The sequence below is a fragment of the Lagopus leucura genome, unplaced genomic scaffold (assembly GCF_019238085.1).
Source record: "Lagopus leucura isolate 7727_CA_CO unplaced genomic scaffold, USGS_WTPT01 Super-Scaffold_100034, whole genome shotgun sequence".
NCBI lineage: Eukaryota > Metazoa > Chordata > Aves > Galliformes > Phasianidae > Lagopus > Lagopus leucura.
This window is the reverse complement of record NW_024962283.1, coordinates 5,104,835-5,125,880: the sequence shown is the minus strand read 5'-3', so window position 1 is coordinate 5,125,880 and position 21,046 is coordinate 5,104,835. Positions and strand designations below refer to the sequence as shown.

At 48.0% G+C, this 21,046-nt stretch overlaps 1 protein-coding gene across 7 annotated transcripts in view; it reads left to right on the top strand.

Annotated features, from left to right (window-relative positions):
* The window catches only part of SIK3 (SIK family kinase 3), a 71,219-nt gene that overhangs the window by 19,967 nt on the left and 30,206 nt on the right, over positions 1-21,046 (top strand). For all 7 annotated transcript variants that reach the window (XM_042882298.1, XM_042882297.1, XM_042882292.1 and 4 more), the window contains exons 2-3: positions 15,619-15,735; positions 17,484-17,547. In XM_042882298.1, the coding sequence (XP_042738232.1) occupies positions 15,694-15,735; positions 17,484-17,547 (106 nt within the window). In that variant the 5' untranslated portion in view covers positions 15,619-15,693. The remainder of the gene's footprint in view (positions 1-15,618; positions 15,736-17,483; positions 17,548-21,046) is intronic.

Below are 21,046 nucleotides of genomic sequence, written 5' to 3'. Positions count from 1 at the left end.
TGCTGAGCTGACTGCTGTGCTGCCAGATCCCCGGATCTGGTGTGCAAAATAAAAAACTGAGTACTGAAACCCATTGCTGTCCCGGAATCTGTGTGATTGACCTCCAGTCTCCATTTACAACAACATGTGTGCAAAAAAGAATTGGTAAGCCCCAACCTCCCCCAGCGTTTGCTTTGCTCTGTCCTTTTGATGACACCCTTTACCTGAGTGGCACTGGAGCAGTAGCAGGGAGCCCTCTGCGTGGGCACAAGTGTGAAAATGCTTTGTGCCAGCTGCTTGGGGAGGGATTGTGTTTTTCTCTTGGATTCTGCAGTGACGTGGGCTATTGAAGTACGCTGTGAGAGGGACAAACAGGGCGTGCTCTGTTTGGTGGGTTCTGCTTGCACAAGGCAGAGGGACAGACTGCGATCTTTATGAGAATGAGGCAGTGGTCATGGTGATCTGTTCCATATATAGTGCTTCTCTGTGCTGCCATTTAAGAAAAAAAAATATTTTAAGGAAAATCAAATGCTGACTTGGCAGCCTTTCCGTCTAATCTTTGGTAAATGCAGATGTGCATCTTGGAACAATTTACTTCTGGTTGTGTTTAGGGCTACCGGAGTGACTGTTTATTCCCACATATGGAGCATGGTTTCAGAAGGTAATTTAAACAAATGGAGTGCCACTTCCAATTTTTCAGGCTTCCAGCCTGGGAGCCAAAGCTGTTTGCCTGGCTCCAGCTCGCCCACCCTGGCTGTGTCAGCTCCCATGTGGGCTGCCAAGTTTGCAGAGAGCTCTCTGTGGTCCCCCTCCCATTTCCATGTGGAAAAACCCCTTGGCCCAGAGGTGCCTTGGCACTGCTCTGGGTTGAGGCATTGGTGTGGGTGAGGGAGGCAGAGAAGTGCAGTCCCTGCACTGAGTGGGGCGAATGCATGGGGAAAGCCTTGTCCTGTGCCTGTGCTGCACTAATTGCCTGTGTGTTTCTGGGGCTAGATGTTGTGCAAGCTTCTGACTGTGCCTTCCATGTCTTTATCGTGGTTTGTTTTGAAATGGGAATTCAGCTAGGTATTAAGAGTATTAACAAATGCTATCTCATGCAAGGGTTTGTTCTGCAGTCAGGTCTGGTGCATTTGGTCAGCACTGGATGCTGTCATACAGGATATCATTTCCTGGTGGGGTGCATTAGGAAGGTTGAGTTGTTAACAGAAAATATGCAGTATCTGTGTCACGTGTGAACAGCAATTTATGGGAAATGCATATACCTCTGGGTTTTGTGACTGTTGGACTCAACAGAGCTCTTAAAAGAAATCGTATGAGGGAAACCTGCCTGCACGATTCCTTTGTATTAGACTAAGAATTTGATCATTTACAAATATTTGACTGGGAGAGGTTGGTAGCTTCTCTTCCTAATGCTGAGTTGGAGAGGATGAGAGGTAACCAAATTTCCAGCGTAATGAAATCAGCCAGCCCCATTCTTCATTTCCTGGTGGAGCTGATGGGGGGGAGCCCTCTGAGGAGCAGCAGAACACAGGAGCAAAGCAGCTTTGGGAATGGCTTGGGCATGGTCTGCTTCCTTCTTTGCACGCTGAGTGGGCAGGGAGCCTCAAGGAGCTGGGGTCTGAAGTGCAACGATTCCGTCCTTCTGTGCTGTTGCACTGGTCAGCGATTCTCTGAGTTGGAGCTCCCTGCCCATCTGTGCCTTACATGGACTAAAAGGCTCAAATACCAACAACTCAGCCTTTGGGAAGTTGTGTGCTGCAGGCTTGTTTTAAGACCCCCAAACGGATCTGTAGAGTTTGTTTTATTTGTTTGGTTTTTGTTTTCTTGCAGTTTCTGCAAGCATAAAAGCAGCTTTGTCCTCCGCAGGGCCCAGAATTTCACACGTACAAGGGGAGGCATTGAGCAAATTCCAGGCTGCGGCTTTGCTTCCACGTGCCCCTGCTGCATTTACCTGTATTTAGTGCCTGTCTCTGACTCAGTGTTTACTCTTCAGTATTTAAACATTCCCTAGAAATTAAATCTTTTAAGAACATTATTCTTCACACCAAGTGCTCGCAGAAGCCCAGTTGTGCAATGCCTACGCTCATGTATTGGCTGCTGTCTTACTCCCTCGGAATATGATTTACAGTGGTAAAGCAGCAGCTACAACTATGAGAGTTTTGGTGCTATGGTTCTGAAGGCTGCTTTCAAAATACCAGCATTTCCTGCTCTAAAAATGCTCCATTATCCCTTGCTTTAATTTCTTTATTTAAAAATGTTGGTTGGTTGTCAGGCCTGGGAGGACTTCTACTGAGAAGGAAAATCAGATTCTGTTGTTGGAAATGGCTTCTGTGCTTCCCTAGTGTTGTAAGGTGGAAGGTGACCCTGTAAGGCGTCCTATGCAGCTATTGCTGTGAAAGGATCCTCTGTCAAGCTTGCATTGTTATGAAGTGTAAATTTTAGGCTTATGACTGTGTTCCTACAGGAAAGAACCTCCTCTAAGCTTTGTAGGGGAGGAGGCTGTGTTCCAAAGGCTACAAGGAACAGGTACTTGGTGCCTTCTGCCATCGCCAGCAGCTGCTAGTGGAAATAACTGCAAAGCTTTCCTTGTCCCCAGCAAGCTATTAGTTTGTCCTTGGCAAGAGTGAGGAAGTTTCTCACTTTACTTAAGTATTCCCCCTTTCATTGCTTGGTGAAAATACCGCTGCAGAAAAATGTGTTTATTTAAAGCCAGATTTCATGATGATACGTAAGCTGTCAACCATGCTCTTCCTTTTGACTGTTTTAACCTCCCCTGAGCACAGAGGGCTGAAGGCAGCTGTGGGCTCTGTCACCCAGCAGAGGGCACGGAGGAGACCCAGGGACATGGTTGGCTGCAGACATCAGCCGAGCTGGGCCCTGGGAGCTGAGATCCTGATGTGGGGAATCTTTGCAAGGCTGCTCTGTGATGTGAAAAAGCCATCTGTGAGTCAGGCTGCCTTCGGCTCAGGCGCTTCATCGGGCCTTAAAGATCAGCAGTCGGTGTTTGGGGTGATTTGGGTGGGAAGAGGACGAGTGGTCTGGAGAAAATGCTGAGGTGAGGACTGGCTCGTGGGTGATGGACTGCTTGGCCTTCAAGTGCTGCTTGTCCTCGGGTCGCTGTGCCTTCTGCAGAGCAGGCACCTTCTCGAGGCTGGTGGAAACTGGCTCAGCGATGATATAGCACTCAGGATTCAGAAGTTCTGGCTCTTCCCCTGGCTATTGCCAACATTTTTCACATAGAAAAGGACTGCTCCCAGAGGGAGCATTTATATGGGTGGGAGAAGCTGCCTGAATTAAAGCCACTATTGAATGAGTTGGCTGCTGCTGGGAGCAGATGAGTCCTGGTGGCTCGCACAGCGCCTCGCGGAGCGGGGGGTTTTCATCATAAATGCTGAGGGCAGTGCACGTGTGTACTGAAAACATCATTGTTCTGGGCCTGGCATCTCGGGATGTGCTGATAGAGGGCGGGTTTGATGCTAAGCAGTAAGAGAGTGTGGTTTACATTTTGTGACGGGGCCACTGCTTATTTGTTCCCATAGAAACTGCCAGCTAATCACAGCAAACTGCATAAAGGCTGCTGCTGGAAATGCAGTCTCTAAAAATTTCTGAATACATCATCTAGATCTGGCATGTCCTCTGCTTCATCCTTCACTTTCCTGTCAAAATCCTGGTCCCTCCCTGCTAAGCGCACTTGTGATCCAGTGACAGCAATGCATTTGGCACCCTTAATCACAGATGCAAGAGTATCACCTTCTGATTGCTATCCTAAACTTGCCGGCTGGGGAGAAGCATTTATTTGCTCATAGGGAACCAGCAAAAGATGGGAGCACCTTGCAGGGTCTCCTGCCCTGCTCACAGCCCTGTTCTGTGGCCTCCCAGCACACGCTTGGTGCTCTGTTCACAGCAGGCTGTTGATTCATGCTTTGTTCATCTGAAATGCTTACCTTCTAATGACCACGTGCAAAACCTTAAGGAGCTGATGGTTAACAGCTGCATCGTGACTTGGTTTATTGGGTGTGGTTTCTACAAAACCAGATATATAAGTATTTCTGGTTGTGTAGCGAACGCTGTAGGTAGCGACATGGAGACATCTGCGTTTGGTGGACAAAGACAATTGCCAGGGTCCAGTCCCTCACCGTGTCCCTGCTGTGCTCTTGGTGCAGCTCTCTTAGCACACCCGTGAGTTCTGCTGAGGTCCCTGGGAGCAGATCTAGCTGGGGACTGCAAGGAGTGCTCAGAATTCAGTGTTTTGCACAAATTTCTACTGTTTGGCAGTCTTTAAGCTGCAGCGTTATCATGCCATAATTCCCTTTTCTAACTATTGCTCTTGGCTTAGTTTGAATATCCAAGTAGATTCACTTTGTTGTTATGAAAAAGAAAGGAAAAAACCCTACCTAGCACTTGCAGGCTTAGTCCATCACAGTGTGCACGAGGAGAGACAAGGCACCAGTGCTTCGTGTCTCCTACAAATCCACTGCTCCATCCCTTCAGGACAAGCATTGGTACCTGTGCAGAGGCACGTCCTGGTGCTGGGCCAGCTGCTTTTCCCCCTGGCAGCTTAAGGCACACCAGTGACAGAACATAGAGAACTGCTCAGGCAAACCAGAACCACTCCTGGTGCATGCATGTTGATCAAAACCAGCTGCTGTGGGGCAGTGCTGGCAGTGTGTATGCCGGGCTGAGGCATGCTGTTGTCCTACTGGTGACCTCTGGACCCTAGTAGAGATGGTAGCAATGTAAGTGCTGCTTAAAAATGTTCACAAACAAGTGTACAGCGTTTTTCTGAGCATTTCATCAACTCAATTTCTTTATTTTTTCTGCTTTTGGTTTTTAAGAAACCAATTCACTTGGACTCAGGTGTGAGTTACGCTTTCAGCCGTGAACCTGGAACGTACCACTTTTCCTTGTTTGCTCTCAAGTCATCAGAGTTAAAGCAAAACGACAAATCCAGGGTACCTTTCAGTAAACAAGTAAAACCTGCCTGCTCCAATATTCTCACAGCTTCCAGCGCTCAGAAGTGAAGGCTTCGTGTTAGAATTTGAGATGTTCTAGAAGTGTGGGAGGAGGCAGCATGCCCTGTCCTTCTCCACCTTCTCTCCAACAAGTCTCAGCACTGCAGCAAGCATGGCTTAGTTCCCCAGCGGGTGACCGGTGGCTGCTGCTGCCCGGCATTCTTGATATGAAGCCTGCTGTGACAGATTTCTTCCTGCATGCGACTACATTTCCAAAACTGTGCTGCTAAGCAACTCTGAGAGCCCAGGGTTTTGCTCTAATGTAGTGTCAGTGAGTAACAGTCTTGTATGATTTCCTCCAGCTCTGCTGACTGCAGGCAGGAGCATTAGCAATACAAGAAACACGATAATTACAGTGCTGGGGACCTTGGAAGCAGGTCTGGGCTCTGACCCGAGCCGGCTGTGTTGGCTGCAGCAGCTCCACACCACTGTTTGGTTCTGGGCAAAGCAGAGATATGTTTGTTGCAAAGACAGTTTGCACTCCTGCTTTTGCAAGATGCTCATTCTTCAGCGTGATGTGTATTAATAAAATTGGACCCAGCAGCCCCTTTTATTTTTAGCAGTATTGGCTCTTGAGCAGCCACTTCTCATTTTTAAAATGGCAATCTCAAAAGCTGTTACAAATCGAATGTCTGAATGGCAGTCAGTCAGTTTCTACTAAAACCACCTGGGATGCTGCAGACAAATGGGAGTTAGGTGTTGGGAAACTCAGTGTCTTGTTTTTGTTGAATGTTTATGTTGCAGTGCAACCTTGAGGCTGGCCAGCTGGCTGTGTCTGAGCGCTCCTGTGCTGTCCCAGCATTCGGCACCAGTTGGGATGGGATGATTCTGGCTGTGATTCCTGCAAGTCATGGAGGGCCTGGCTTTCAGCAGCACACTATTTGATGTACTCAGAACCTGTCTAATTCTCCTGAGATTGTTCCAGCCTGCTGGATGGTATTGGATGTCACTGGGGAGGCTTACACACGTCACTGGTACTATAAATGAATTCACTGTAGTCTCCTCCCCGTGCTGCCTCTGCAATTAAAATAGCAGTGGAGAACCTGGTGCGTCAGTGCCCTCCAAAGCAAGCTGCAGTGCTTTTGGTCTCACCTGGTTGCAGCTGGGCATTTCCTAGCAGTGCTGAGGCCCATCCAGTTCTGAGCTGTAGTGCAGCATCGGCATTTCTTAAGGCTGTTAGAAATGAAGGAACACCCACTGGACATTTGAGATTGCTAAAATCTTCACAACAGATGCAGTCTTCTGGCTGCACCTCAAGCAGCCTTTGGCTGCAGAGCTGAAGACTGATGCCTTTCTGCTGAGCCCTGCTGGTGCCAGGCAGCTCTTCTTCCAGCATTGGCCTTCCCTCCTGCTCCTGCTGGCTCTGTCTCCAGGCAACCTGCCCTCCTGCAGGATCCCCAACCCGTGACGTCCCTGCTGCTCTCCCCCTCCCACCTCTCCTCCTCAGCTTTTTCCATTGCTGCTGAGGTGCAGAGCTGAATGTGTGCAACTGTTTTTTGTTTCCCTCCTACGTGCAGTTGATGTGCGCTTCTCTCCATGTGTGGGAAACACAGCAGATAAAAGATGAGAACATCCTGTGTTGTCATCTGATTTTCCCAGGCCTTTCCTCCCTTCTCCTTGATTTAAGCAAGGTTAGTGCTGTGTCCTGACAGCCAGTGCTGCACGGACGTGGCCCAGCCTTGCTTATCTGGACTGTGTCAGAAGTTTAACTGTTTTCATTCCTTTATGGAGGAGTGCTGAAAGAACTGAATGTAGTGCCCTGAAATAAAAGGATGACCTCTATGGAGAGGGGACCAAGATGGGCAAGCTTCCTCCCAGAGCTGGGTTCAGTTTTCAGCTCCTCTCCATGCAGACATGGGCCTCCCTGAATTGCTGTGTTGCTGTTGCTGGCTGCAGCAATAGCACTCAAACACTGTTTGCAGAGCAGCTCGTGCTTACTCAACCAGGATCTGCTTTTTCACCTTGCATTTGACGAGTTAACCAGCTTAGATAGATTGAAATGTGCCACCATTAGGTTTTGCGCTAGCTAAACCAAGCTCATTCAAATACTGGTTTTAATTAACAAGTGCAATCTTTGTGCATTAAGTGGTGCGATTGCTTTTAATTTGCATAGAACCCACAGAAGTAGCTCTGCAGATTGTCAGCAGATCACAGGCTGAACCAGGGCAGGATGCATGTCTGAATGCTCCTTCCTTTTGCTCCAGCAAACCCACATTGTACTTGGCTGCCTCAGTAGATCCCGCTGTAATTAATGGAGGGCCACTGCTAATGTTATGAGCAAAAGCTGCTTTCCCATTAATCATCTGTCTGATGTGTTTTGCACCTGCAGCATGGGTTAGATTTGACCAGATAGTGGCCTAATTTGCAACTTAATCTCTGTGAACTGATTAAAGTATGCTCTGGTTGGGGAGATCTCAATTTCTACAGTGGAAGGCTTCTCATCAGGTGAGCTGTGATGAGGCAGAAATGAGCTGTAAGGAAGGCAAGGAAGAGCTGGCCTGGGGACAGCAGGGGTGGGCAGAGCACTTTCGTTAGCTCCTGCTAACCTTTGCTGCCTCGGGCTTAGGCTTACATGGTGTTGGTCCGTAGGTATCTGCCTTTGTAGCTGGGCTGTGAAGTTCAGCTAAATCACGTTGGCATTCAGGTTTTCAGACCTACCTACCAATGCAACGTGGTATAATAATCCTCTGAAATGTGGAAGCTGGCTGGTGCAGTTCTTGCTCTTCCCAAGCCTTGCATCTTCTGTTTGAGGTGATGTTTTCTGGTGCATCTGTGTCGCAAACTGAAGCATTTCCAGCTACAGAACTTCTGACTTGCTAGAAGAGTTTCTTCACGTACTGAAATGGTTCTTTCATCTAATTATCATCTCCAGTTATGTTTTCCTTGTCTCTCTCTGGGATCTTACCATTCATCGTGCTGCTCCACAGGCCTGGATGCAGTTGGTATGAGCTGCTCAGCAGGCAGTGAAGGTAACTTGGAGTCTGTTTCCTGCTGTTACCCAAAGTGATGAAGTAATTAAGAACAGCTCTTCAGAACTGCGCTGTTGCTGATCTATGATGCAAGGAAACAGTGACAAGTGAAGGAGAATACAATTACTGGAAGCCAGCTCTAGCAAGGCAATCAACCTGGCTTGTTCCTTGCAGAACATTATTTCTAACTTAGTGGGACTGCAGGAGCATACCTGTCATCTTTTTTATTTTTCAGGACAGGGAGAAAAAGAAAAGTAAGGATTTGCATTTGGGATTAAGTCACTGTTTGGCACTGAAGTTCATGCTGTGAAGCAGCGCGTTCAGATGTGCAACTGCTGTATGCATTCGATAGCTTCTTTTTGAAAAGAGGAGCTGCAGCTGCTGGCATAAAGTCAGTGATAAGCTGGGCAGGGAGGAATTGGTGCTTGGGCCGTCAGTGTGGTAAAGGCTGGGCTCCTAGAGGGTGTTGTGGATGAGTTTCCTCTAGCTGTGATAATTCAAACAGCGTGTAGGCTGCTGTATGTCACTGAAATGATGAGGTTTCTGTAACGGGGGTTAGCTGATACACTGGGCTGTGGATGTGAGCGTTGTTTTTCTGCCTCTGTCATTGAAATTCCAGTCCTGTTCCCCTGGGGATGAAGAAAGGTCATAGCAGAGTACAGCATACACACAAGTGGAGTATTAACACTGCAGCAGACCAAGAGGATTTGGGCATATTGACTTTTCTCCAAACACCATCAGTGTATTCTTCACCTTGTGCAAGGTACAAGTCACTGCATTGATTCTGAAGAGGGATGTGGATGAGGTGATAACTTCCTTCCTGAGCAAATGCAGCTTTGCTAGACGCATTTTGGTCCACAGTTTCCTGCTTTCAGTCGTTGCCAATGTTTGCATTTATGCCACCTCCAAAAGTCTCCGGTTTTGCTGCAGAATGGCCTAGTTTTATCTGCAGCATCACTTCTGGTTAGGTTCATCCTGATGGTTACTTAATTCTGAGGTGTAGGTAGCTCTCCTGGCCACTAGCTTGTCAAGGGAGGTTTTTCTGGTTTGGTGACAAGCATGCTGTTGTCTAGCCATGTAGGATGCTGAAGTGAGTTGGCTTTGTTCTGACCTCTGCATGTCCTTCTCTAAGCAGTGCTTGCCTCCAGTTCCTCACCTATCACACTTTTTTTTTTTTCTTTTTTACACTTTTTCTGCCTCTTTTTTTGCACTTAATCTGGCCTTATTGCAGCTTCTTATTGGCTAGTCCCCCCAGACCAGTGTGGATGCCCACTTTGCATTGGTTGCGTTGTGCTGTGGGTGATGGAGGAGCCGAGCTCTGTGGACACGTTCATCTATAGCAGAATACATCTGTGAATGCTCATGGAGGGTTTTCCAGGAGGATTTTGAAGCAGAGGGACTTCTCTGAACAACTCTGTTTTTCCTAAACATGCTTTATTTTTTTTTCCAGTGCAGTCAATTTGTCAGTGCCATCTGTTGGCTCCTGTTACGTTGAGGAGATCGATTGCTGACTTAAGCTAACACTTACTGGCACTATTATTTTGTAACTGGTTAGATCCATCACATGCTCACAGTCTGAAAGGTGCATGGTTTTCTTCTGATTTTTAACTTGTGCCACTATAGCAACGACTGAGCTGAAATAATGAAAGTGGTTTCTTTGTGGAATATCATCCAAGCAGGAGACTTTAATCAGTTATAACTAGATAGAAGTTGCTGAGAGGTAAGAAGTGCTGGATGTTAGCCCAGGACAGTGTCTTTAGCTGTTTCTTCGCTCGGTACCTGAAAGAAGGAGGAATGATCTCTTCTTATGGCTTCTTTCCACTGAAGGCAGGCTAGTATTTCCTGTCTTTTTTCTTCTCTCTTTGACCTTCTGAGAAGTTTGATGTTCATTCTCAGTGGTGCTTGGTCTCCCCGGCTGGCTGTGTGTGTGACTGCTTTGCAGGGCTCTGCTCAAGCACTTCAATCAGCAGGCTGCTGGGCGCAGGCCTGGCTCTTCCCAGTGAGGCCGAGGGAAAATCAGCCAGCTTAGGGAGGGCAGCCAGGACTGGTTGCCATTCCAGTGCCTGTCCTGCAGGCTGCCAGCGTGAGCCCAACTGTAGGCAGAGTGGTTGCTCCCTTCCGTGCATGTGCAGTGCTGTGAGCTGCTCCTCGTGGCTTAACTTCAGAGCAAGGTGGAATTTACAGGCAGACCCATTCTGGTACATGCCAAATTCTTTTTGAGTTTGAGATGTAAGAAAAAGTGGGGACACAGAGGCATTCGGCACCCAGGTGCCTCCTGCTCCATCCGCCCCTGCTAGCAGGGATTTGTTCTCCTTGTTGGCAGGGCAGCAGTGATTCAAGGAAGTGTGCATGAATATGAGCCACATTAGCTGATAAACAGGATGTCTGGGTAAGTTTGAATTCCTACAAGTGGGTATTATTTTCTGCACCAAGACTTCTGCTCTGGCCCTTGGCACAATCCTTTAGCTCTCTTCCCAACCCAGGGATTGTGGTGGGCTAACCAGATGATGGGCACTCTGACTGGATCAGTCACCAAGCTTCTGGGCTGCCTGGGGCTTTGGGCATAATGAAGTCAGCTCAGGGCTCAGGCTGGGAGGCTTTTTCACTTGGAGTTTTGCTAGTTTTCAGATCTCTCTGAGACTGACATGTTTATTTTGTACACACGGCTGCTTTTAAAACCCACTTCCTTACTGCAGTCTCCTGTTAAGAGCAGGTTGGCTGGCCCCCACCACACACAGCTTCAGAATCAGGAAAACACGGAGCAGTGTTCAGCTGGAGCACAGCAGGCAAGGAGAAGCGTGGAGATGCCATGGCCAAACCCTCTGTCCCAGAGGCGCAGCCTCACAGTCATCAGCTTGAAGGCCTCACCTTTTCTTTATGGATTGTTGTTTTTAGGAACTTACCTTTTCTTCCAAGTAACAATTTGTCCCTCGAACTCCTGGAGTGTTAGTTGGCTGTGAGAAGGAAGAAAATGAAATGTTTAGAAGTGGAGGGAACATTTTGTTAATTGGTAGCAGCATGCATGCCCCAGAGCTGGCATGTATCCTGCTGCCCATAAGCTTCATTAACTTTTGATAAAAGAACAGTTAATTTTTCAGACTACTTTTTAAAGAGCATTTCACTGTTTAAGAAATTAGATTATGGTTTTCTTCCACTTTTAATCGTAGCTTAACTTGTGCTTTATTTAATGATGTTTAGCCTTGCTCTTTCCTCTCTGTATTTTTATGTGGAATTTGTAGGGATGAGGGAGTGCCCTTAATTGGGTTGAGTCTCGGTGCTTCAAGAGATTTGTTCCTTTTGCAGAGCCATAGCGCCATAAATGTCAGCGTTCCCCTTGACTGTAGCAGGAAACCCATCTGCCAGCGCTTCTCCCTTGGTTCTGAGTGGTGAGAGGTGTGCTTGTGGCTGCAGCAGCTGTGGGCACTGTCAGGGCCCTGCCTTCAGCCCTGCATCCCACGGCAGGCTCATCCCCAGCAGCCAGCCTGCCGTGCGTCACTGACACGGATCTGCTTGTTGCTGAAGCTGCCAACGAGGGCGGTGATTGATGGGAATTGTCTTGTGAGTGATGGGAACATTTGTCTGGGTCTTAGCTGGTAGCAGTGACGCCTGGCAGAGGGGAGGAGAGGGGTGAAGCAGCCACCTGGCTCCTTCGGACACTGCTTGGCATGAGCAATGGGCTGTCGTCCTCCTCGAGGTGCATTGCAGCCCTCTGCCAAGCCCAGAGCACTGACCCCAGCAGCATTTCTCCCGTCCCAGTGGGACAGTGACCCCGCTGAGTGTGCTGTGCTTAATGGACGTGGAGGGTGCTGGTGCCTGCCGTGATCCATCTGCTCCTAAACAGTGCCATTAGAAGACTGGTAAGAAAGCATTAGCAAAAGGATCAGGAATCCTAGAATCACTGAATGGCCTGGGTTGCAAAGGAGCACAGTGCTCATCCAGTCCCAACCCCCTGCTGTGTGCAGGTCGCCAACCAGCAGCCCAGGCTGCCCAGAGCCACATCCAGCCTGGCCTTGAATGCCTGCAGGGATGGGGCATCCACAGCCTCCTTCGGCAACCTGTGCCAGTGCCTCACCACCCTCTGGGGGAAAAACTTCCTCCTGATATCCAACCTAAACCTCCCCTGTCTCAGTTTAAAACCATTCCCCTTGTCCTATCACTACCCACCCTTGTAAACAGCCATTCCCCCTCCTGTTTATATGCTCCCTTCAAGTACTGGAAGGAATCCCAAGCCATGTTTTATGGAGAAAATAGTTAAACACCTGCTTGGGCACTATTATTATGCAGCTCCTAAGAAGTGCCTGTGCTGTGTAAGGGCGCAGGACTTGTGGCCCTGATTCCAGGGCTGGATAACCTGCGGGGTTGGTTGGAGTGTGGGCAGGTGTTTACATCCAGATGAGTGATTGAACCTCATCCTTTGTGCACTGCTGATCTTCTGATGGAGTCATCTTGGGATTTCAACAAAAAGGAGGGCTCACATCAGCCAAGTCATCTTTCGAGGGAGGGAGGATAATAGCCAGCTGGGAAATGCAGGAGAGGAGAAACCAACTCAGACTGTTTTGTTTTGTTTAAGCACTCCTTCACTCTGGAAAAAAGGCGTCCAAGCATCTGACACAAACTCCACACAGTTCTTCCACCAGCCCCCAGCCCTGGCACTCCCTGCACGGTCCCTCTGCAAGGAGCACCGAGGGGATTTCCTACTTCCACCCGCGCCTGGTGAGGAAGCCTTGAATTTCCTGAAACTGGAGCACGAGGTGCTTTCCCCAGGCTTTTCCAGGAGACTTTTACCTTTTATGTTATCTCTGTCGCTGGAGGCATTTAAATTCAATAAATACGTTTGGAAGAAAATCCTTCAGAAGTGCCAGGCCTCTCCTCTTTCTCACCTTAGAGGACAGACCCAGGTTTACTCAAGGGCTACGCATCTGATGGGGAAGTAGCAGGTCTCTAAGATGGCAGTGCCTTCGTGTTCCTCCCTACACAGGTGTATGTGATGGCAGCACTGCCCTGCGCTATCAGAGAGGGGCAAGGAAATTCCATTCTGTTCCACTTGGGCTCACTGTCCAAGTTACATCCCTTCGCATGCTCTGCCTACCTTGAACTTGGCCACAAGTGTCAGCTCAGCTCAGATAATTAAGCTGGGAAATGAGATTTCCTTTGAGCAAATATACAGCTGTGAAATAAGTAAGGAGCTTAGGAGTGCTCCAGACCTGTGGATTCTCATTTAAATATTTGTGCCTGGAAATGACTCATGTCTCTGGGTAGACATCTTGCCTTCACTCTTGCAGGAAGCTTCTCACCGATTTTTTTTTTTAAACATCATTGGTTTAAGCTTTACAAAAGCTTGTTCATAAGAAGCAAGTCCTTGGGCAGAGGCATGCGAGCATTCCCAAACCTCTTCTGACTCTCTGAAGTTTTCCAGTCGACCCCTGAGCGCTGTCCTTGGAGCCTGGCGGCGTGCACCTCCAGCAGCACAGCTCACAGCTGCACACTGCTGCATGTCTGCTGGGCCATGGAGGATGTTGCCAGCCCGGGACGCGGCAGCAACTTGTCACCCTGTTAATCACCACCCGTTAGTGCCTGGCAGCGGCGTGCAGGGGCTGCTTGTGCTGCTTCACCTTGTGCCTTGGCTCCAGCCCTGCTGCTGCCAGCTACTCCTGATGCCGAGTGCCAGCCCTGGCTGCTTTACAGCTTCTGTTCTTGCTGTAGTAAGCACGCTCGGTGACTTGGACGTCTGGAATGATTCCTCTGCTCTAAGTGCTTCAAATGAAAGAAAAAAAGCCAGCAGCTTGTTGTACATAGTGCCTCTTCAGGGTTTTGCTCACGTGCAGGGCGGCTATTCTTCAGGCACGGATTTTCTCATCAAATACATAGCTGAATTTTCATTTGCTTCAGATCATTCCTTTAAAGATCTTCAAGATAGTATTGTTTCTCCCTTCCCTCCACCAAATATGCCATGCCTCTTGGAGCATCGTTTGGCACCATTCTTGGGGTTTGGTACCGGAGGAGGAATGCCACCAGAACCCAGACCAACTTGCTGCTGTCCATGTCTGCTTTCCTCACTGGGGCTGGCAGGGAGCCCTGCAGAGTGCTCCTAAGCCCCACAGAGCTCCCATGCCCGATCTGCAGCCGCAGGGCCCTGTGCTTGGCCCCGTGCACTCGGGCTTCCCCTGCTGCCAACACCTGTGCTGGGTGTGAAGGTCAGGGCTGTTAGTTTGGAGCTTGGATGCGGTCCAGTCACACGTGGTGCAGTTTCTGCAGGCTGATTTGGTGTTAAGGCCTGCCTTCCACCCGCAATATCTTCTTTGAGGGAGAAAATGGGACTTCTGTAAGCTTTTAATCATGACTGACTTCAAAGGTAATTGATTTTTCGAGATAACCATAGAGTTGTTTGAGTTGGAAGGGACCTATGAAGGCCACCTAGTCCACCTCCCCTGCAGTGAGTAGAGACATCTACAGCTAGATCAGATTGCTGTATGTATTGCAAAGGACTGGACAGAGGAAGAAGTGGTGATTTCAGGAGTACTGCTTGAATTTACCGTGCTGAGGAGTGCCGAACCCCAGCCTGCTGGGGCAGTGATGACACAGTTCCTGTGGCAGACGGTGTGCAGGTGGTGGTCCTGTTGAGGAGGGCCAATAGCCCGAACCGTTCTCTTTTAAGATGTTCATCCTTTATGGTAGTGCCTTTGAAAAACCTCTCATCCTTGGGGCAAGCGTCTGGTTGCAAGGCAAATAACGCTTTCCTGGTATCTCAGAGCGTCTTGTTTCTATAGGTGTTGTTTCTGTGCTGCCACAACTGCGAGTCGGTTGGACGCCTTCGCTCCCTGCAGCACGAATGATGTGCTGTGTGCTAATGCCTGCAGGACCAGGACGTGGTGGTGGTGCCTGCTGGTGGAATAAAGGCAGAAAGAGCCTGCAGCTGGCCTCTGTGCAAAGCACTCATCCCGTCCCTAGTGAATGCTGGAGTCTGCTGCAAGCTTGCATTTACATAACTGGGCTTGGAGCTCCTGTGTCACATCTTTCTGATTCTGCATCATCAGCACTTGTGCCCGCAGTGCTGCTTTCAATGCCCTTCCCCTGAGCTTTATGTGATTCTGCAGTCTTCTTGCAACAAAAGTCCTGCAAATCACACGCCAGGAAAGCAACCAGGAGAACTCGTGTAAAAGTGGCTGTTTTCTCAGGGAAAGTGCTGTGTCTAAGCAGAACAACTTGCTGGTGGATGTTAATTCAACACACAAATCTTGAGCTGAACTAACATATAATGTAGCTTCTGTCTTGCACTGAGGTTTGTTGGTGGCTGAAGTTTGGTTTACAAGCAGCAGTGCAACTGTAGTGTCTGCAGCTCACAGGGTGTGCAAGGCTTGTTAGCAGCCTGGCATCCCCTCACTGCTAACATGCGTCCATTCCACTGCAGCCATGGTGTGGGTAACTCCAGAGCTCACTGCCCTGCTGCCTTTCCCTTTCCCTCATTGCCCCCATCTCTGTGTTCAGAGCCCCTGGAGCTTACTGCAGGTGAGGCTGTGCAGAGCTCCCAGGCTCTCCGAGGCATGGGCTACAAAGTACTGTGTTTAGTACGGCGTAGTCTTACGTGCAGTATTTGTTTTAAATGTTCTTCCACGCATTGGGTAATTAACCTCTTTTTTTAACTTTTCCCCTTCTGCTAGGTTGCTATAAAGATAATTGATAAGACACAGCTGGATGAAGAGAATCTGAAGAAGATATTTAGAGAAGTTCAGATCATGAAGATGCTCTGCCATCCACATATCATCAGGTTATATCAGGTAGGAACACTCTGCAGTGAGCTTTCCCTCCCTCTTCACTAGAGCTTTACATTGTACAGTGTTCCATAGGTTTGTCCCTCTTTCTCCTAGGTGAAGTACTGGGACAGTCTTCATGTTTTCAAGGTCTCAAAGTACTTCAGTGAGAAGGGGACAGGCAAAAAGTGTGGCTAACCCTTCTCTTTTCTGGGAGATCACACTTCCGCTGGGGGCTGGCCCTTTGCCATTACTTTATGGCTATTGTCTGCTTTTCAGCTTCCCAGTTGAAGCCGGATGTGGGCTACCCTTCTCAGCTGAAGGGAGAGAGTAATTCTCATCCTTTGGCAGGACTGAGAGCATGTTGCTCTCCTCTCCCTCTGTGCACAGTTCCCCGGTGGTTTGTGGACTTGCTGATCTGTTCTGTGCTTTCCTGGAAGGTGATCAATAGCAGTGGCACACCTGCTTTTGTCCCATGTTTGCGGACTTTTTGCTTCTTTGGCGTTTTTACTCTGCAAACAGAATTGCCAGAGACAAAACCCACGTGTGCTGCTTTTCACGCACGTATTCAGCACGGTCAAACAGAACAGCAGGGAAGTTGCAGCAGGCCAGAAGTGAGCTGACTGACGGGAGGAAGGAAGTAAGAGGGACCAACACCTTGGTGAAATGCTCAGTGCTATTCTGGAAACTGATGGATTGCTGAAATATCCCCTCTCTGAATCTTTCTGATTCAAGACCTCACACAATTATTTACAGCTAAAGAGTGTTTGAGAGCTCTGTTCAAATTCTCTTCTGTTGCCTGCAATCTGATTTCTGGGAAGCTGTAGGGAAATGGCTCCTTATCAGTCCCCAGAGCTGACTGCTGCCTGCCAGGCTCGTGCAGGACCACCTGCCATCTGCTCACAGCCACAGCCTGAATTGGAAAGGGAGGGAGCTTCCATCCAGCTCTGGCTGGGAAGTCAGCTCCTCTTTGGGGAAGCACACACGTTGTCCAGGGCCCTTTATCTTGGGAAAGTATTACAGTGCAAGAGGCTAATTAAGTTGAGTAACTTGCTGTTTGTGGCTTCTCTTCTCTGATGGCAAGCAATGACATGTGGAAACTTGAAATTCTGGGGAAATAGTCAGGGGTTATTTCCTTGTCATGGGATGCTCGTGTATCATTCTAAGGGAGAAGTTAAATCCTCAGTGATGATTTTGCCATTTCTTAGAATCAAACCCTTGTCTGTTCGAGACCAGTCTACTTCTGATCTGTGCCTGGTGGATGTAAGCCATTATTTGGACTCCAAAGAGTTAAAATGAGTAGAAGTGAGAGAGGTTAATGTTTAGCTTTTTTTGCCAAATAGCCAAAATTGAGGGGCCTTCAGCAAACACTGCAGAATTATGGCACTTTAAGATACTTAGGGAATATCTCTTTGTAGATTGATTATTTCATGCTTTTTTCTTGCCCCAGAATCCTAAATAAAAGTTACTAAAACCTGGATTTGGGAATTCAGAGCCTTTCATTGTTATTTTATCAGAAATCTGAGTTTAAAACCATGTTTTGTTGAAAGTGTAGGACTTAGAAGGTAAAAAAAGGAGAGAGGGGCTATAATAATAATAGTCATGAAGATTTTGTTGCTCTGGAAACAAAAATATGCAATATTAAAAAAAAAGAAAGAAACAAAAACCACCCTGTTTTCTGGGCACGTGTTATACAAGGAATGCACATTTTCTATCGTGCTTCTTTTTGCATGAGCAGTCTCCTTTATCTGTGGCTTTTTTGTCCTTATGTCCAGGTTATGGAGACAGAGAGGATGATTTATCTAGTGACAGAGTATGCTAGCGGAGGGGAAATATTTGGTAAGTACATTTATTGCATTCTTTAATCAGATAATGCACTCATTTAAGTACAGTAAACTGAAAATAGCTGCCATGCTCTCTTGTTTCAGTTGAGAGATGCCCTTCAGCCTGAGAACTTTCCATTGACAAAAGGGGTAAAAAAAATAAATGATACCAACTTAATGGAAAAATATCTTCCACAGCCTCTGCTGCTTCTTTGGGTTTTGTTGACAGGTGGTGCTGCTCCTCTTTTATTCTGTGGTTAAATTAAATACGTTGTAGCAGGGACCAGTTGCATAGGATGCTGAGGGCTTTGCTTCCCAGCAGGTCATCTGGAATTTGTTGACTGTAGGTCAAATGCTGGCATGTGTTAATAGCATCCAAAGACAAATAGGCTCCTGCAGTTCTGTAGTATTTCATTCTCAAAAGCATGAATATATATATATATAAAAGATACTGAATGTTATCTTAGCATACATTAGCTACATTCATTTTAAACTCCATTACCTGCTAACAAGGTTTTGCCTGAGATGTCTTGACCGCAGAAGCTGTTCTGTGATGAACCCCTTGGTGAGACAAAAGAACCCCCAAATGATTAAAAATAGGGCAATTTTAGCTGGGAAGTGCTGATTTCTGGTGGGTACGGTCTCCTAACCATTCTTCAGGACCATTGTTAGATGGCAGCCATACTTTCTCCTCAACATGGCCCACATCCTTCACCTTCCTCCTCCTTTGGAAGGTGACAGCTGAGGGAAGAGGCAGTCGTGGCTGCAGTTTGCAGGGCACGGGTGGTGTGGTGAAACCTTGCTGTCACCCAGCTGAGTCTCCCAGTTGTTTACTCAAACATTAATCATGGTGCTGGACGCTCAGCAGCTCTGAGGGCTTGTGAAACTCATCTGATGTTGTGCAGCAAGCCATAATTGCAGCACAATCATCTGAATGTGTATCAGATGCTGCCAGTGGTTATGAGACTTCACTTGTATGCAGATCATTGCAGGAAAGTATGAATTCCTTTTGACTTTTTCTCCCTCTTCTGTTGAATTTGGCAGAGACAATTCATCCTTTTTTAAAATCCAGAACTATGTGCAAGCTCATATGCAAACTTGGAACAAATTCTCCTGGTTACAGAAATAGCCTTCTGCATGAGTTGAAGTGAAAAATCTGATTGCTTTCTGAAACATTTTATGCTGTAGTAAATTCAGCTCATTAGAATGGCTAATTCCCATTTTACTGCCCAGCATTTTATCCTCATTCAGAGCTGGGAGCAGATAGCACTGCCAGTGATGCAGTAGCTGTAGTGTTTTTCCAACCCATGGCTGTGAGGCCGTGCTGGGCTTTTTGCATTTCCAGGTCCTGCATGAGGCCCAGCACCCTGAAGCATTAGAGCAGAGAGAGGAAAACCAAAGTCTCAGGTTTCTGTAATCAGAGTTTCCTGAGTAGCCATTAAGATTTTGCTCTAAGAGAGGAAGCAATTTACTGGGAGGAAGCAGCAGCCCATTTTGGAAATGTTGCCTTGCAGTCTTCAGCATCTCTAGCACTGAAGAATCACATCCTCATGTTGCCCAGTCTCCCTGCAGTGTGGGCTGCCAAGGTCATTGGGTAGGTGGGCCTGGTGAGGCATTGTGCAGCCTGAAGAGCCCTCGAGCTCAGCTCTCACTGCATGGCCAACAAATCAGAACAGCATCAGCTCGCATCCTCACAGAGTATGGCAGCGTGTGCTCCAGTGTCAAGGGTACGTGGGAGAAAAATGCCTGTTTTCATTGGATTATCTGCCACCTCCTGGGCATGGGATATGTCCCCTGTATTGAACATGTGTGTTCTTTGTCCTTCATCTCATTCTTCTCTCTTAATGTCTGTGAAATGGCCTTGATTTTCTGTGCGTTGAACGCTCAAAGTAAAGCTGAGTGCCTCATAGATCTGAGTTACGTCATTGCAGCACTGTGAGCTTCAGGTTCATTTGAAGCAAATCTAAGTTGTTTCCCTTTGATGCTTTACAAGACCACTGAAGGCTTAAACTGGGCCTTACAGCTGCTAATATTCCACAGGCAGTAACACAGGGTGGAACTTTCAGCTGAACGAGTGGCAGTTTTGTCCCAGCGGCTGCTGTGTGAGCACAGCAGTCAGTGCTGGATGCTTGCCTCTCTTGTCCCTTGTCATTCTGAGCCCTGCAGGCTCTCCCCAGCTAGCACCTGAGAGCTTTACAGCTCCTTTATCTGAATTTCCAGTACAAGGGCTGTGGCAGGGCTGATAACTCCTCTAGCAGCCACACAGTGCCGTAAGTGTTTGATTCATCTGTTACTGGAAGCATTCTGATAATTCACTTTGTTTGCACCTCACTGTGTGGGGACTGGGGAGAAGACTTGCTCCTGCTTTCACCATGGACTTAAGCAGCAACATCTAAACTGTCATTTCTGTCCCTATGTGTGATTTGCGTGCTGCTGGGTTGATGGTTTGACATCATGAACAAATGAACGTCACCATTTAAACATAGGATGCTCTTTGTCCTGGTCTCTCAAGTGTCTTTTTTTTATTTTTTCTGAGGTCAAATAGAACAGCCTGTCTGATTTTTGCTGCTTAGCATGAATGCTGTAAGGCATCCCTGGTCTCCACTGCCCAGCACAGGGCTGAGGTTGGTGGGAGTGGGCACTGCCCTGGGGAGCAGCGGGTGCTGGGGATGCGCTGCCTACAGGTGAGCCCTGGCCTTGCTGCTCAGCCAGTCTGCTGCTGAGACCACAAGGTCACCAAGTGGTTTCTCATAAGCTTTGTTTTCTCTACCATAGGCTTTCACTGTTTTGTTTTGTTTTGTTTTTCCAATGCAGAGACTAGCATCGGGTACTTCATAGAAATCTGGAGAAAAACTGGTTTGTTTTTTAAAACTGTGAAATCAAATCATGTGTTGCTTCCTCTACAGAAAACACTCAGAGGATCAACTCCGTGCACCATTTCAGCTCCAGGAGGACACGGTAGCAGAAGCATTTGGTGCATAGGAGCCAGCAGCTCCTGGCTCTGGTGTGCCTGAGGTCAGCACTCTGGCTGAGCCCGCGGCCACCGCTGCACCCTCTTTGCAGGAGGGGTTTGTGCAGACTAAGCTTGCAATGGTTAATTTTGGCATACAGTTGCCCTTGGTGGTATGCAGAGTATTCTGTAGCTTCATTGTTCCTCTCCTTCCTCTGGAGCTTGTGCAGAAATGTCAGCGTGCTTTGAATGCTGCGCCTACGTGCGGAGCTTGGGGACGGGCCCATGCTGCGGGTTTCTTCGTTAAATGTGGAATTTCATGCCTAACCTAAAAGGACTTTTTTGCAGCCTAAGCAGCACTGATAATGGGGATGCAGCGTTTTCAGACCAAGTGGACAGAGCAGCTGGCAGGGAGCCTGTAGCACCTGATGGCAGCAGGGCTGAGCCCAGGGCAGCGCCCAGAACCAGGATCTGCCCAGACCCTCCCAGCTCACTGTGCAGGAACCCATTGGCTCTGCTGGTTCTGTGCTGAAATAGGAACAGTTTTCCTCTCCTGGATGTGAAG